Source organism: Calypte anna, chromosome 2, assembly GCF_003957555.1.
Source record: "Calypte anna isolate BGI_N300 chromosome 2, bCalAnn1_v1.p, whole genome shotgun sequence".
NCBI classification, from domain to species: domain Eukaryota; kingdom Metazoa; phylum Chordata; class Aves; order Apodiformes; family Trochilidae; genus Calypte; species Calypte anna.
This window is the reverse complement of record NC_044245.1, coordinates 62,908,030-62,925,726: the sequence shown is the minus strand read 5'-3', so window position 1 is coordinate 62,925,726 and position 17,697 is coordinate 62,908,030. Positions and strand designations below refer to the sequence as shown.

General features: G+C 47.3%; 1 protein-coding gene across 5 annotated transcripts in view; it reads left to right on the top strand.

Moving 5' to 3' along the window:
- The window catches only part of ATXN1 (ataxin 1), a 212,745-nt gene extending 196,804 nt beyond the window's left edge, over nucleotides 1-15,941 (top strand). For 4 of the 5 annotated variants that reach the window (XM_030445773.1, XM_030445775.1, XM_030445776.1 and 1 more), the window contains 2 exons: nucleotides 4,925-6,965; nucleotides 14,577-15,941. In XM_030445773.1, the coding sequence (XP_030301633.1) occupies nucleotides 5,085-6,965; nucleotides 14,577-15,107 (2,412 nt within the window). In that variant the 5' untranslated portion in view covers nucleotides 4,925-5,084 and the 3' untranslated portion in view covers nucleotides 15,108-15,941. Of the gene's footprint in view, nucleotides 1-4,924; nucleotides 6,966-8,321; nucleotides 8,823-14,576 lie in introns of those variants that run through there. The other variant, XM_030445778.1, reaches the window with a different exon arrangement.
- Nucleotides 15,942-17,697: the final 1,756 nt, after the last annotated feature.

Sequence of the window (17,697 nt, the reverse complement as noted above, 5' to 3'; positions counted from 1 at the left end):
AGTGGACAGTCAGTCTTGCAAATGCAGTGTTGATCAGGAATCCTTTAGTTTGGGGAGGAGAATACCAAACTTTATTAGAGGTTTTCATGTTTGTTATTAATGGATCTCTGCAATTGGCTCTCCTGGGAAATCTTCCAGAGAGCTGTGAAATTGGTCGTATTGGACAATAAACTCCTATAGCTATTGTTGGCGTGTGCTGAGCTGCACATGGCAAGGCTAATGAAATCAGTAGCAGCTACAGCTATGACTGTGTAGCTGGCAGCAGGCAGGGTGTAGAGTGGGGAGGGGAAGCTGGCACATAGATCTGAGAGCCAGAATGCAGCTGTGAAGCCCTCTGCAATGTGTCTGACTCTTAATCTCTCTGAATCCGATCCTTCATGATGCCAGCCTCCTCGGAGGGGAGGGGAGAGGTAAAGTGCTCTCCCTTCCCACTGCTTTCCTGTGCAGCCAAAATTCCCTGCCCCTCCTTGTCATGATGGGATGGGCGGGCAGTCTGAGGTGGCAGCACCAGACTGCACTGCTGTTTCTGCTCAGTAACACCCCTCAGATTTCTTTTTTTTCAATGTACTCTTTGATTACAGTATCAATGTCTACTTGCCAGGCAGAGCAATGTTGTCTGACAGAGGGGACACCCAGTTTTCTTTATTACATGGATAAATGTGGGAGTTTACTGGCCATATGTGGAGCCAGGAGGTAAAAGTGAAAAAGTTGTAACAATCTACATGCCGTTAGGATTTGGGACCAAAGGAGCCTTTTGAGAATAAGCAAATGGCTTGCATTGAATTTCATTGAAGTTGGAGGCTGATGGCTGCCCCCCTTGGGTTACTTCCACACGATGAGGCAAACAAATGCATGGTCACAGCCCTTGCTCCTGGTGGCAAATGTCAATGTGAGTTTGCTAGCAGCTGTAAAGGGTCAGAGACCAAAGAGGATGAGGGTCCAGATTTTTTAAGGTGTTTTAGAGACCTAAAAATGTCTTTAGCAACTCATGGGACTGCAAAAAGTACCTCATTTCTGAGGGCAGAGAAAGTCCCACAGATTACATAGGCAGGTGCTGCAGTGGTGTGTGAGTCTGGCCCCAGCTTTTCTGCACTCCAAGACTCAGTCCTGTGTGGTGGGACACAGCATAAGATTATGTGTGGGTTGAGATGTGTGTTGCTACTTTTATCTTTGTGGTGAGCTCTCTGATAAGGAGGACAGCCCCTCAAGCTATAACCCAGTATCCTCTCATGAGTTTTAAATTTATTAGATGAAATAAATAGAAAAATACTGGTTTGGGAGACCTAGTGAGGTTTAAAGTGCCCTGCAGAGAGACACTGGAGTTTTACATGAAAAATGCACATCCTGAGCTCCAGTGAGCAATCCTTTTGGGACCAGAGCAAGCCCAGATGGTGACTCCTCCAAGTGATTATTTTTCTGCCTTAAGCCTTTCCAGGAATTTGAGTGTGGGCAGCCTGCCAGCGGACACTGGCTGTCCAGACACTTTAGCAATGTTCCATGTGTACTTGCTGCCAGAGATACCGAAGTCCAGCTGCCGTCCCTGATCTCTTTGTCCCCTTTACCTTCGCAGCCATAATTACACAGGCATGCACGCACGCACGCACACACTCGCGTGACACACACACGCACGTACAAAGTGGGAGCAAAAAATCACCTGGAGTTTGCTCCTTGTTTGCATATCTCACAAATCGTGATCAAGAGATCTGAAGTTCAAGACAAGGGAAATCTCAAGAGTCAGATAAATTACTTGGTTCAAAAAAAAAAACAAAAAGCATACAAACAACAACCCAGGCAACACACTGCGGAAGGGAGAGAACAGTTTAACCAAGTCTTGCCTTTGAGATGCTCTGTTTGGGTTATCTCCCTTTCATTGCTTCCTGAGCAAAATCAGTCTTGGCTTGGCTTTGCTGTAGCTGGAACTTAATTATGCTGAATACTTTTAATTTTAAGTCTTGCAGTTCTGTGCTGCACAATTGTATTTCTGCAAATCTAGTGCTGCATCTGTTAAGAGTTCAAAGTCTCACGTTGAACTACCTAAGCCTGGAAAAGTGGTGCAGTCTTCACCACTCTACAGCTGTCTTATTGTCTCTGTTAAGCTTGTCCATTCCTTCTAGTCCTCTCCAGGAGAATTTGGGCAGACCTTCTGTTACTCGTAATGATGAAGTCAGCCATATAAGAGATTTAGACACACACAAAAAAAACCAACCAACTGAAACGGAAAGATTTAGTATTTGGTACTTTTGAAGGATGTTAGCTTTGACTTTGTAGAGTACCCAAAAGTCAGTAATTGAATGCTGTTTAGCAGAATAAAACTTTTGCTTCAGATCCTGCAGAGTGAAACTTAATGAGGTTTCATATAGCTTCACTGTAGTACTTTTAATGTGAAGAAGCTGAACCCAGATGCTTTGGGCTTTTGAAACAAGTAGTCTGTGGAGAGTCCTGGAGAGTCCATCTGTCCCATTTGTCACAGCAAAAGAGTCTGGCCCTGTTTGGTCCCACATCCAAGCTCCCCGCTCTGTTGCAAGCAGGGTGGCCAGCTTTTCCCCATGGAATCATATTTACATTCTGGGTTTGCATCGAAGCATGGTTCCAGCCCAAAGCAAGCTCCCTATGGCAAGTGGAGTGGGACAAGCACCTTGTGTCAGCTGCGTGCCCCCACAGCATCCCTGGGCAGCTGCCTGGGCCAGGAGCTGCTGAACTCCCTGCCAGAGCCAACTGCTCAGGGCAGAAAGCTACGGTGAGCTAAAGTTACCCAAGGATGACTGCGCAAATGTGAGCTCGGCGGTTCTATTTTTAGTTGAACTTAAAAATAAAAATCTGTAAGTCATGTGTAATATAATAATTTTAGCTGTTGCCAAGACGCGCTAAGCAACTCTTAGGAGGAGGGGGAAGACCCATGCTGATACAGCGGGGACCCTGTCTCCTGGCTGCCCTTGTCCAGCTGTGGTCACAGTGCCACTGTGGTGGTGCCGACTCATAAGGAGAGTCAGGGTGAAGGTGCCACTGCTCCAGTGCTGCCCTGCTCAAGGAATCACTGGCCCTTGCTATTTGAAGCTGTCCAGAGTCCTTTTCTCCGCCCTTTCACCACAAAGACAGGATGAAGCAGTGCTTTACCACCCCCTCAGTCCCCCATACTCCCCAGCTCTGTCACTATTGGTGTTTCATTACTGTTTATCAATATTTAAACAATGGAATAATTGACTTAAGACTGATTGTATCAAATCATTAGAAGGTTTGGACATTTCCTGCAGGCTTACAGCAGCTTGGAGAACCATAAACGTAAAGAGTGCTCTTAAAGATAGGTTTAATCTTAGTCTAGTATATCTTCAAAGTACTGCAAAAGAATATAAACATCAGGCTTATTGTTCATTAGAAGCGAGGCAGCAGGGAAAGAAATCCCCCAAAGGAATATTACTTGCCATAAGTATCATTACTGCTGCTCAGCATTTACTCTTCCTTCACATCCACTCTTAATTCTTCCCCTCTTTCATGTAATGCATGCTTTTCTTGTTGGGATGCTGGTTGTGAGAGGTGCACTGTTTTCTCAGCATCCCTTCTTGCATATCGTTCAAAACATCCAGAAATGCAGAAATGGTGGCTGGGGAAGAGTTTCAGTCTCTATAAAGTTTGTTATGGGACAAGGCAAGGAACATTCTCAGATGAAAGGGGAAGACTCTCATCCCCTTTTGCTTGTTTTCCAAGGCATGATGTGATTTAATTATGGCATTTTCTGTAGCAGATAATTGAAGACTTTGCTGACTTTGCCTTTGGGTGTCTGAAGTCACCAAGTTAGAGGATGGAGGGCAGAGAAAGCAACTGTTTTGCTCCAATAGCAAAATTAGCCCAGTATAAAATAACAAGTCAGGGGGTCCTGGTTTGGATCAGGAAACTTTTCCAAGCTGTCCTAGCAAGGCATCCCCAGAGCTGAGTTTGCTGAAGGTTAGAATGTTTGGCCCCAGTACCTATGTTGTGCCCACAGCCTCCCTGGTCTGGCAGTTGCTAAGAAGCAGGGGGAATGAATCCCAGCAGAGATGGAGATGGTGCCAGCACCCACCTCTGGCCCACCTGCATGCAGTGGAGGGCATCTCCAAGCACAGACCCCTGCCTGGACACCTGGGTGTGAGGTGTCCAAAGCAGAGGGAGTTCAAAGCACTGGGGGAAAAAAACAACAAACCCACACATTAAAATCCTGGCTGAGATCCATGTCTGGCTCTGGGCTGCTGCTGTAAACAGATCAGATAGCCGAGGTTCATTGCCAGACTGTTATATGAAGGGCACGTGTGCCGTAAGGAGCCGTGGCAGCGGGAGGTGGATGAGGACAGCTGCTGGCTCTGCAGCTCTTCCCAATGTGATGGGTGGCTCTGGGGTGACTATGGGGTTCAAGGGTTCAGGAATGACCCACCACCTCCCCTCCACACCACTAATAGCTACTTGTTGCTAACGTAAATATTTTGTGTGTGCAAGTTCCTCACAGGGCTCCCTGCTGTGCTCCCATGCTTTGTAGGACATGGCAGGGTGAAGGCAATGTTGTTGCTGCAGGGGAAGGAGAGACTGGAAGAGAGCAAACTGGGAACCTTAGGGACATGCAGGGTTTTCCCAAAGTAAGTGAGCTTTGAGGAATAAGTGACAGCTGCTAAATATGGCAAGTTATAACCAGAGGTTTTTCCAATCTGTCTAAAGTCTTAGTTGGTTTTTGTGGTGCATTAGATGTGCCCAAGATTTTTGCCGCTGCTTACAGAGTAGCTGTCAACTGCTCCTTTATATGAGAGGCGAATGCCTGCCTGTTTGTTGTTTTGTTTTGTTATGTTTCTTTTCCCAGAGGTTTTTCTTTTAATAGCTTGCTGTTTGGGGGTATATGCTCATTTTCATTTCCCAGTGCTGACAGTGTGACTCCCTCCCTCCCCTGCCCACCCTCTCGTTGCAGAATCCAGAGGAGCCGTCGGAGAATCGTGCTCACGGGGAGATGATTCCTCATGAAGTCACTGGATCCCTTGCAGAAATCAAATGTGACTTTCCTTTTATCAGACTGAAACCAGAGCCAGCGAAACAGTGAAGCAAGCACAGTGGAGGGGGGACGGCGAAAGATGAAATCCAACCAAGAGCGGAGCAATGAATGCCTGCCACCTAAGAAACGAGAAATCCCAGCCACCAGCCTGCCTTCGGAGGTGAAGCCGGTCCTGCCAAACGAAAACCATCGTGCAGATAACCTAGCATGGCTTCCCAGCACGCCAAGCAGCCAGGGCAGCCTGGGGGGCCGGCACCGGCCCACGGGGACGTCATCGGTGGAGGTGGGCTTGCAGCAGGGTTTGCACAAGTCGCTGTCCGCAGGGCTGGACTATTCCCCGCCGAGTGCGCCCAGGTCTGTTCCAGCCTCCACCACTCTACCCACAGTGTACTCGCCTGCCCTCTCCCAGTCAGGGACCCCCATTTCCCCCGTGCAGTACACTCACCTGCAGCACACCTTCCAGTTCGTCGGGCCCCAGTACAGCGGGTCGTACACCGGGTTCATCCCCTCACAGTTGATTTCCCCAACAGCCAACTCTGCGACTGGTGCCGTGGCAGCGGCCACGGCTGTTGCTACCACTCCATCCCAGCGCTCCCAGCTGGAGGCTTATTCCACTTTGCTGGCCAGCATGAGCGGCTTAAGCCAGCAGGGGCACAAAGTTGAGCCGCACCTGGTCAGGACACCTGGACTGATTGCTGCCGGGTCTCCTCCACCCACCCAGCAGAACCAGTACGTCCACATTTCCAGCTCTTCCCAGAGCACGGTCAGAAACGTCTCTCCTCCAACCATCCCGGTCCCCCTGCACCCCCATCAGACAGTGATCCCTCACACCCTCACCCTCGGCCCTTCCTCTCAAGTGGTGGTGCAATACACCGACTCGGGTGGCCACTTCATCACCAGGGATGCCCCTAAGAAGCCTGAGAGCAGCCGGCTGCAGGCACTGCAGGCCAAGGAGGTACTGAACGGTGAGATAGAGAAGAGCCGGAGGTACGGCATTTCGCCCTCTGCTGACATGGGTCTGGTCAAAGCAGGCAATAAACCAGCTCCCCATCACTACGAGACTAGGCACGTGGTGGTCCACTCGAGCCCCGCTGAGTATGGCACACGGGATTCCTCAGGTGTCCGAGCCTCTGTCATGGTAGTCCCCAACAGCAGCACGCCCACAGCAGACATGGAGGTGCAGCAGGCCACCAACCGTGAGACCTCTCCCTCGGCCCTCAACGACAAGGGAAGCTTGCACTTAGGAAAGCCAACCCACCGGTCCTACGCCTTGTCTCCGCAGCAGGCGCTGGGTCACGAGGGGGTGAAGGCAGTGGCCACGCTGTCCCCTCACACCGTCATTCAGACCACCCACAGCGCCTCCGAGCAACTCCCCGTGGGGCTGCCGGCGACGGCCTTCTACGCTGGGACCCAGCCACCGGTGATCGGCTACCTGAGTGGTCAGCAGCAAGCCATCGGGTACCCTGGCAGCCTGCCGCAGCACCTGGTGATCCCCGGCACCCAGTCCCTGCTGATCCCCGTCGGCAGCGCGGACGTCGAGCCGTCAGGAGTCACGCCCGCGATCGTCACGTCGTCCCCCCAGTTCGCAGCAGTGCCTCACACGTTCGTCACCACCGCCGTCCCCAAAAACGAGAACTTCAGTGCGGAGCCCCTCACCACCCAGCCTGCCTACCAGGCCACCATGGTGCAGGCACAGATCCACCTGCCTGTGGTGCAGTCCATTGCTTCCCCGGCCGCTGCGCCTCCCACACTGCCCCCTTACTTTATGAAGGGGTCAATCATCCAGCTTGCCAACGGGGAGCTGAAAAAAGTAGAGGACTTGAAAACAGAGGACTTCATACAGAGCGCGGAAATTAGCAACGACCTGAAAATAGACTCCAGCACTGTGGAGAGGATTGAAGACAGCCATAGCCCAGGCATTGCTGTGATACAGTTTGCGGTTGGGGAGCATCGAGCACAGGTAATGACAACGCATGGTAGGGCATGGGGGGTAGACTGGAGCAGACACTGTGGTCCCCCAGGTGCAGCTTTCCTCAGTGTGTTTCAGTTGCTTTGGGTCCATGGGGGTTTGATTCTTCATCATTCACATCTATCCATGACATCAACTCTTGTCCAAAAATCATCCCACTCACTGTGCCAGGGGAGCCATCAGGGTCACACCGATGATGAATGTAGTCTCTTGGGTATAAAACGGGTCTTCTGGAGAACCCACAGGAAGAATTACATGATCTTCTTGTTTGTTGATTAAAATATAAAATGGTGAAAGCAGTACGAGAAGATATATTTTGCATTTTGATAGGTGATTTTTACCTTGCACACCAGAAAGCTCAGTGTAGATTCAGCTCAAGTCCTGTTCTTGAGAGATAGGTATGGCACAAGGCAACAAATTTCCATGGCTTGAAGACCTGGAGCTGCCTGAGAATGGCTCCATCACAAACATATGTTACTGAGATGTCTACAGAATTTTACTGTTGCGGGTGCAGGTGGTTTAAACACTGCATGACTCATATAAGCTGTGTGTTCAAGGGAAATTTGGAAAGAAACACCATCTAGGTGGCTGGGGAGGCTGTGCTTCTGACCTTTTTTTCTTGTTGGTTCCCAATATAGGAAGAAATCCTGTAAATTTCGAAAGGTATTTTTAGGTTGAGAACGTATTGATCGTAAATGTTGTCCTTTTTCTGGGCTGCTTAGATTCTGCTGTGTTGAGGCTGCAGTAGTTTGGATATGCCAGATAGCGTTTTGCTTCGTGGAGGCACTAATTTTAAATAGTCCTGTTGTGAATCTTTTTTGTGTGGTTTTAATGCTGCTAACTGCAGCATCTGCAATCCTGATGCTACACCCTCATCTCTGGAGAACCAAAATGAGAGAGATGGAGGGAGGAGCTGGACATGGGCACATGTAGTAAAGCGCCTCAGGCTGACAGCGACGACAACAAGGAGCAGAGTAGGTGAAAAATTTCTTGCAGTCACAGCAGTGCGTGGCCTGTCTTTCCCCGATTGTGTAGATCTCTACATACGACACATTCCCTCTCTCATGTCAAACTTGTGGATTCCCTGTGTGGTTTTGTTCATGAATCTGCGTTCATCTGCACAGATGATAGAAGTTGGGACTCGGGTGCTTTTGGTGCACAGGCACGTTTTTTGTTCCCTGCTGCTCGACTGTATTTTGGTGCATCTCGGGCTTTGCGATTAGAGGAGCCGTCCTTGGATCAGGACCAGTTACTGTAATTTGCCCCCATGCCTTGAATAATGAGATTTCAAACATTAGCAGTGTCCCATCTGCAATTTTCATCTTGCTCTCATTTCTCTCCCTGCAGCCAGGCCACCGGTCTCTGCACCAGCAGAAGAGGTACAAATTAGCAGGTAGCATTTGTGTCATGTCTCGTTTGCAGATCTGTCAACGCGGGCGATGTGTTGTAGTCCTGGGCGCAGGGAGGAGCGCCTTTGCAGGAAGTGGAGTGCCATCCTCTGGCAGAAAACAAGCCGAGGCTGAGGCTGTACAAATCCAGGGCCGGGCACACGGGTTTCACCCAGCAAAGTGTCACCTTACTGAGAAGCCTATCAGAAGCGAGCTGACATCATCGCAGCCGAAATACTCCCCAGCTGTGTTTCCCACCGGGGATGCTTCCAGAATGGAGGGCGAGTCACGTAGAGATATGATTAGAAACGAGGGTTTAATTTAGGTTTCCTGCAGATTCCAGGACTTGGGTCTCTTCCCAGATCAGCTGTGTCCCTGCATAGTGGTGAAGGCTCTGCCAGCTTTCCCTTGCCTGGGTTAGGGGAGAGAGAGAGAGATTGTTTCTACATGCTTGAAGTCTGCGGTGATCTCACCCTCAGCCCAAGGTGGCTGTATGAAAGCACTGGCCTTGTTAGCAGGCATGTGGCAGTCATTACTTGTTAGCAAATTGCCTGTATGAAGAGGACCTACTCTTCTCATTGAAGAAACAGTGTTTGGTCACGCTGCTTTGAGCAGCGGCACTGTGGTGCTGCTGTGCTTAAATATATCTTGACTCTGAAGGACAGGGGTGATGTGTCTGCGTGCGTAGCATTGCTTCACAAAGTATTTTATTGCAATCAAGTTTCAGTAGCATATGTACTTCTGGAAGGATGAAGCGTTTCAAATGGTATTATCAAGGGAGCGTAAGTTGTAAAGAGTAAGTGCCGTACAAAAATAGCATTGTTATCATTAGCTTTGGCTCACTTACATACTCCTCCCAGAGATCTCTGGGAAGTTATTATAACATTGATGAATTTGTATTTTCAGACTCTGTGCAAACATTAGCTAATTTTCTCACCAATTGAGGGACAGAGGTAGGAGATTATTTTTAGCTGAGCGTATATGACTGTAATGTAAATAAGGAGGCACCATGCAGCTGCTGTTGTATCATATCACATCAAGTCCGTAGCTGCACCTCCCAGCACAGCACTTAGGCAGCAAGAGGTCATACTCCTTCCTTTCCCCATCAAATCCAACCTTCTTCCGGGAATGGAAACATAGAGGGAAATTCGCCCACTGAAAGCTACCTGCCTTAATAACACCTTAGCCCTGGAGGGGTACTGGGTTTCCATTTTGCAGCATCTCTGCTCTGGATTAGGAAGAAGTCAAAGTATCCACTGGACCAGAACATGGAGTCCAGCTTTTATTCCTCTGCATCCTAGTTGCCTTACAGAAAAGACATACAGCTTTTCATCTCTTTGCTATTCCGCATACTGTTCTTCTAACAACTCTCATTATTATTACCTGTCCTTTCTTTTGCTGCCAGGAACAAGCAGAAGCTGGTATATCACTTCTATTACTGTAAAGGTCAAAATACACCAAAAATGCAAATAAGTTCTCTGAAACGCTTGCTTGCATTCCTGCATTTAAGTTCCTGGTCATTCCTAAAGTATAGCTTAAAAATAAAAAAATATAAAGTTCTTAATGTTCCTTTTTAAAAAAAAAACAACAGAATCATAGACAGTAGAGGTGGAAAAATCACATTAGAGGATCTGCTTAGTAGCCCTGACTAGGTGAGTGCATATATTTTTTTGAGCATCATCTAGTTTAGCTTTCCCCTTAAATCTCTGTCAGCACACAAACCATTTACTTTTTCTTTTCCTCTGCACTCTCCTTTCGTTATCTTTGGCACCATAATATGTAGTGAAATGAGGCAACCAGGTGTTCCAGCAGAGACTCATGAGCAATGCTCTAAGCCTATGGCTCTCAGAGTTGACTAGCCTGGATTGGTGCTGCTGCTCCAAGAGCTACTGACCTCTCTGCTGGCTAGCCTAGGACTGAGCCCCACCTGTCTCAGGCCTCACCTTTTATTGGCCCCCTGGTTCTGCTCATGCGCAGTGGGGGCCCACCCTAATCAGGTACAGGTGGGCTTAACACAAGCTCATGCCCACTGCCTGGTAATTAGTGGCACCTGGTTGCCTCATTTCACTACGGTAACAGATACAGAGAGATACTGACTGAGTTTGCTGTTGCAGGGGGAGATTCCTCCCAACCTTCCCTCATGTGATCACTTGTTTGTGTGTACCCTGGTCCTGGGGCCAGTAAATCTTTATTCCTCCAAGTGGTGGGGCAGCTGTGGTCTGTCTTCAGATGCGTGCTACTGAATTCTGGGAGTGCAGCAGATAAGATCTCCTGTGATAAACTCAGCAGCCAGTGCTCTGGTGGACAAAGGTGTCTTCTTATGAGAAATGGTGGGATCATGTGGCTGTAGAGAGCAGTATCCCCTATGCAGAGTGTGTTTGTTGTACTAATGGTGGGCTGGATGGAGCCCTGGGGGAATGGCCAGTCAGGTGGCATGTCCTGCTGGGTAGTCCCCATGGCAGGAGGTGCTGCCCACCCCATAAATCTCTCAAAGGAAATGGACTCTTGTGAAAGCAGGTGTTGTTCAGGGTGGTGTCAACACGAGAAGACTCCAGAGTCTCTGAGGAGGGGAGGTGGTGTGGAAGAGTGGCACTGTAGAGGCTTCTCTGTGAGGGGGAGAGTTTCTGTTCTATGAATCCACCCAGTTGTTTTATGGACCCGAGGAGTCTCCTCCATAGCAAGGACTTCAGAAAGCCCCACTGCTTAGTTGCACATCGTTTCCAGAACTGCTTCCCTCCCTTTGTTTCCAGACTGCCACTCCTAGTTTCATCACATTTTAATAATACAATGGAGAAAAACACTTCACTGGAAAATGTATGTTTAGGTTTATTAAAATAGAGTTAATGCAAACCTCTTTTATTTGGCAGCTTTTGCTTTAGTGCTTGTTATGTTGGTTGCAGCAGTGAGCCCCAAAAATGAAGTTGCTGTGTTTCTGTATTATGGGAAGGGTATTTTCTGGGCATCACATCTTCCAGCTCCAGACAGGGTTTCCTGGCAGTCTGAATTGCCTGCCTTACCTACTGAGTTTGACTGAGAAAAAAAGACATTTATAAAGGGTTATAGAAAATTGCTCGTACTCGGTGGAGGCACTGAAGAGTTGGAGGTGTTTTCAGTAGTCAGTCTTAAAAAGTAGAAATATAAATATAGCTTGCAGTAGAGCCTGTGTGCTTGAATAGAGATCAACATTTCGTGTGTTGCTTTATTGTAGTGAGGAAACAAGTTCCAAATTCCTTTCTCTCCTACAGTAATCATGGCAAGATATTGGAGGAGTGAGTTTTTAAAATTGTGTGTGTCTGTGTGTGTTTTAATGCAGTGATTAGCAGGGATATTTTTACTGAACTTTCACACTTAAAAGGACTTTGACTATTATTGCTTGTAGTGAATGGTTACCATAAATCCAGAATCAGCCATCTAAAATAGGGCTTGATAATCAGTGAGGGAACCCATTTCCCATTGATTAGGGGTACTTGCACACTGTGACTGGATCATTGAAATGCCAGCATTTCACCATCTCTATTATTTGGTGTTATCCTTAACTGGCAGCACCAATTCTGAGATTTGGTTCATTAGCTGACAGTTCAGGCAAGTGTTTTGGATGCCACATTAAAATACCAAACCAAAACAAAAAACCCGAACAAGTGTAACTCTGCTAGGCTGTGGAAGTTGTGTTCACATCAAGTGAAACTTGTGTGTCGGTGAGGATGATGCACTGAAGCATGCATGGTTCCCACAGATACAAATAGCTTTTGACAAGGATGAGAAAGTAAAAAAAATTAAAAAATACAGCAGGCAGGCAGGAAGGAAGGAAAGAGGGAAGGAAGCAAAGGGGAGAAACAAAGCTATATAAAGGAGAAAGCTGTGTTCACCAAGTGCTTTATGCCTACAACTCTGTGCAGACAGCAGTTTCTAAGAAGTCCATGAGAGATACTGAATGTTCACCATTTGTCCCATCCAGAACCTTTACTGAGATGCATAGGTATGGGATAAGAACTCAAACTGGCCAAATAGTGCAGGTCCTGGTGCTAGAGTATTTCTGTCCAACGACATAGAGAGATGGGACTTCCACAGTTACTTCTCTCTGCTTTCTCCATAGTTCAGAGGATAAACCAGGCCTACAGTCAGGTAGATCCCATTCTACATGTGTGTAGTTGGCTGTTGGCAGACAGTTCTGGTTGGAGATGGTTAAATATGAAAGAAATTGTTGTAGTGGGGGGGCAATCTTGTGCCTCCAAACTGCTACTTCTGCAATTCCTTGTACAATGGCTTTGTATTTGGGCAGGTGGAATGGCAGGATATTACATGCAGTGTAATTCATTGGCCTAGTTGCAGAAATATGTAGCATGTATGTATAGACTTAGTAATTTTTTTTTCCAGTAGAATCAACCAGCTCATGAATTGCAGTTGACTGCTACTGCATGGCATGGCCTGAACTGGTCAGAGGCACAGTAAGCATTTAATGGGAATCTTTGGTTTCCTGTTTCTGGTCTCTGTCTGAGCTGTAGCACATCCCTGATCAAATCTTCTGGTCCAAAAGGGATGTGGAGACAGTAGGGTGTACCTTGGCCCCTGTTTCCAGGGAGGGTAAGCAGCACTAACACAGAAGTGGCCAGACTGCTGGGTGCCAGATTGTCATGGAGTTCATTGAGTCTCTCCTGTGTGAGACAAGCTGTGCAACTTCTAAGATTCCCACAACATTATGAACAAAGGTAGTGGGACTCTGGAATGTTTAAACAGTTTCTGTTCCCTAATGTGGAAATGTATTTTTAACAGTCCAAAGCCATGCTTGGTGTGACAGTGTTACTCGCTCCCAAGGGTGAGAGGTGATTTCTCAAGCCTGCTGTGATGTTTCTTTCAAAGGAGTTCCTGGAAAGGAGAGGCTTTCCAGGCAGCTGGTGTGCTCCATGCCTGCTGAATGGCTTAGACATGAGATGAGCATGTGTACACAAATACACACCTGCTCTTTAGTCCCTACCAAACAGGGCTAACATCATCAGAGCAGGATCCAACCCCTCCGTGCTGGAGAAGAACTCCAGAGAACATGAGGATCTTGGGAGCAGAGAGTGGTTATGTAACTTCAGCACAAACCAGCCTCTTAGAGTTGCAGACTTCATTGGCATTACACACAGCATTTTAAAGACACATGGCAATTTTTTTAAAAAGTATTAGTCAGAATTTTCTGCCCCCCTCACTGTGGTGTGCTGGGGAGGGCTTGCCCCCATGGGATGTGAATTGCATGAGCCCACCTCAAGTGTCTGAGCCTGCAGAATGCAGCTCTGTGCAGTGAGCCCTGGGCTGCTAATATGTGCAAAGATAAGCAGGTATTTAAGTGCTTTATCATGTTGGGATCTCAAAGCCCAGCATTCGGGAAGTCAAGGAGCATTGGGCAGGTGTTGTTGTTTTGGTCTTCTATCTGTGTCAGCTCTCTGTAAGATGGTTAGATAGGATTCATAACCAGAAGTGTTTGTAAAGTGGGAAGAAGTGGGGACAGAAGGGGAAGGGGCCCAGTGAAGGAACTGCAGGAGGAAGAGAGATGGTTCTGTCCCTGAGGTAGTGCAGTAGATGAGCTCAGCTGCTGAGTGGGGGAGAAGGTGTGAGCAGGGAAGAAGTTGGACTGGTAGCTGGGCTGCTGGGGCATGGCAGGTTCGTGCTCTCTGCTTTTATGGCTACAAGATCCCTGGAAATGAGCACGCCTTTAGCTGTTTCACACTGGTGAGTATATGCTTGTTCAGTATACCTCACAGAGGCGAGGATCATGTTGCTGTGGTGACTTAGGAAATTGTGTGTCAGAACTCAGAGCTTCCCTTGAGCCCTCCTCTGGTTGGGAAGTGTCTTTAGAGGCAGGTGGCAGGCTCTGTGTATCACAAGAGGTTGGCTGGGAGCGGAGCTTGCCAGGTGCCAAAGCTTTTTTGCCTCTTATTCCCGCCTGAGCGGCTGGATAAAGGTAAAGCTTGATCCCCACTGGAGTCTTGTGCTAAGAAAGGTTGTGCTCAGAGAAACCATTGTCAGCCACGTGACAAGGACAGGCGGTGAGGTCTGGTGGTGGATGTAGTGATTTTGAGGCAAGTGACCTGTGCTTTTGCGATTTCAGCTTTATCCCTCTCCCCACAGCAAACGCTGCCTGCCACGCACACGCGTGAGGGCACACAGGTGATCTCATGCCTCTCCTCTCTCTCTTCCTCTGTCTCTCTCTCTGTTGTCCCCTCTCTTTCTGCAGGTCAGCGTGGAAGTCTTGGTAGAATACCCTTTTTTTGTATTTGGACAAGGCTGGTCATCCTGCTGCCCCGAGAGAACCAGCCAGCTCTTTGATTTGCCATGCTCCAAACTCTCGGTGGGGGACGTCTGCATATCGCTCACACTCAAGAACCTGAAGAACGGCTCTATTAAAAAGGGCCAGCCCATGGACTCAGCTAGTATCTTGCTGAAGCATTCAAAGAATGACTGTCTAGCTGGAAGTAGACACAGGTATGCGGAGCAGGAAAACGGGATTAATCAGGGAAGCGCACAGATGTTAGCTGAGAACGGTGAACTGAAGTTTCCGGACAAAATAGGATTGCCTGCAGCACCTTTGCTCACCAAAACAGAACCCAGCAAGCCCCCAGCAACGAGGAAGAGGAGGTGGTCAGCCCCCGAAACACGAAAACTAGAGAAATCAGAAGAGGAGCCACCTTTGACTCTTCCCAAGCCTTCTTTTATTCCTCAGGAGGTTAAGATTTGCATTGAAGGTCGATCCAATGTAGGAAAGTAAAAGTTGTTTGGGGAAAGGAAATTAGGCTATCCCTTGTCATTTTTATCCAGATTACTGTACTGTAGACTAAATAACCCAGTATTTACATGTTATCATCTTATTTTAGGTTTATGTTATAACCTTGTTGTTATAGTTGCAGCTGGTATTATGCAGGAGACTGGTGCATATGTTTTTCCACAAGTGTTTGTCAGTGACTAGGTTTATCGAGAGCTACAGAAGGGGCAGTATCTGCTTCACACACCCTTGGTGGAAATGAATGTGTTGTCATGGCTCCTGATTTCTAGCACCTCGTGTAGGACAGGGTCCAGCTGTGATTTTGTTTCCTTTTTTGTTGTTCTTGTTCTGTTGTTTTGGTTCCTGTTCTAGTTTCTGGGGGGAGGTGAGGAGAAGGGATCTGTAGCAGAGGTGTATGTCACGCGTGGGGCGCCTGCATGTATGTGTGTGTGTGTGTGTGTGTGTGTGTGTGTGTGTGTGTGCATCCACGCCAGTCCTGAGGAGGGGCTGCAGCTCGGTGGTGGGTTGGTGAAGAGGATTCCACACCCCAGGTGGATGCTGAGGACACAACCCACAGGTGTTACTGAAAAGGATCGGACAGTCTCTGATGTTTCCAACAACAAGCCAACACTTACTCAAGGCTCTACAGTATATATATATATATATATATATTTGTGTGTGTGTATATGTATATATATATTTTTTTCCCCCCATGGGGTCTGACTGCACTGATTTTTATTCCTAAAGCAACTGCCACACCAACATTTCCTTTCTGCTTGCTAGTGCAGTTCCATTGCCTGGAGCCGGCAGACGGGGAGGCTGTACGGACTCTTGCACCGGTCGCCCTGCAAGGTTTTCCTTCACGGCGGTGGGGTGGGTGGGTGGGTGTGTGCGTGTGTGGTGGGTGTGCATGGGTGTGCACGAGGAGGCCTCCGGCTCCATGGATGCACCTGGCTCAGGCTCACTCCTGTTTCTGTGCAGTGTTAGACAAATCAACCGGGTGACGCCATTGACATTTGCTTCCACAAGGTAGACGCATACTGCCCCTTTGAGATCACAGGCATCCATTGTTTGCAGTTAGGTTGCAAAATCTTTGTCTTTAACTCTAGTACTGTTTTTAGTTCATGATTATGGACAACTGGTGCCACTTTTTTCAAATTTCGGTGTGACACAGGAATCCGCTGTTGAAGATGAACCTAGAATGTCTTTAAGCACTTAAAATGCTGTTCACACTTTATTGCTGAGCATCCTGGTCTAACACTCAGTACGTACTGTATCTCACTTTAATCTGCTTGGAAAGCAACAGCAACAAACAAACAAATGAATCTCTTCAACACTGTAACTACATGCAACTATGTAAAGTTTTCTCACAGGCAAGATGCTGAAAGTTTTAAATGTGGTTTCAAAGGGATGAATGTGAATTATTGAACTAGTATGTGACAGTCATTGTCCACAAAGGACTACTTAATAGGAGGCACTTTTTAAACTTTAATGCTTGAGAAAGAGTTAAAGGCATATGTGAGCTGACAGATAATTAAAAAAAAAAATAAGAGAAAGGAAAGAGGAGAGAGGAGAAAAAAAATCATTGTCCAGTGTTTTTGAAAAAGATGGACTTTAAATAATCTTGCAATTTGCACATCTTGAGTTTATCATTTGTGTGGTATTCCTGCAGTTTTTACCTAATAATGTTGTGGGTTAGGGGGGGTCTGAAAGAGCATAAGCAAATGTAGCAATTACTCACTAACCTGCCTACGCTCTAGGCCATTTCGTAGGGTTACGTTCCTTTCAGAGTTCATTTTTGGTCTTTATACCATATCTGCCACACAGAACCAGGTCTTACCAGGACGGCTCTGAGAATTTATTTTTCTTCAGACTTGCTGAGGGAGTTTTCCATGAGAAACATTTCTATACATAAGCAAGGTGTTTGTTTCTTTTGAAAACAAACCTATTGTTATTTTATTATTATTATTATTTGTTATTTTAATTGCATTGTTTTCCATTGGAAAGGTGAGATTTCAGGAATTTGGTACAAACCAAGTAGGACGGGGGGAGGAAATCGTGCCCTTCAGTCTTTTCTTTCCCCAGGTAGGGCCGGATCCTTTGGGGTGCTGTGCACCCACCCTCCTGCACGAGCCTCGGGGAGGTGCAAGTATGAAGTAGTTTGGGGGCTGAGTGCTTAAGCCTGTTGCTGCCACTAGAAAGTTCCCCTTGGTTCCAGTGGAGTTGCGCTTGGGCCCTACGTGAGCAAGCGTTCGTGTTGTTGTTTTTGGTTGGCAAGTTTGCATCCTTCAGGTAGTTTTGAAGAAGCTGTACTGATAGGGAGAAAAGGAAATGAAAGTCCATAATTAGAGCTGCAGTAACCTAAAGCGAGCAAATTTATTTTGAGTCCTCTTCTCCCTCTGCCCGAAAATACAGTGCTTTTATTTAAGAGAAGAAACGTTAACCCCGAACCCCAGCTTTGACTCTTGTTATTTGTTACTTGAAATTTAGCTCACACCAGAACTAATTGTTTTTATACCGTATTCTGGGGTGCACCAAAAAGTTGAAATATGTTTAAAATAGCTTGAAACTTTTCTTGAATTTCCTTGAATTTTAT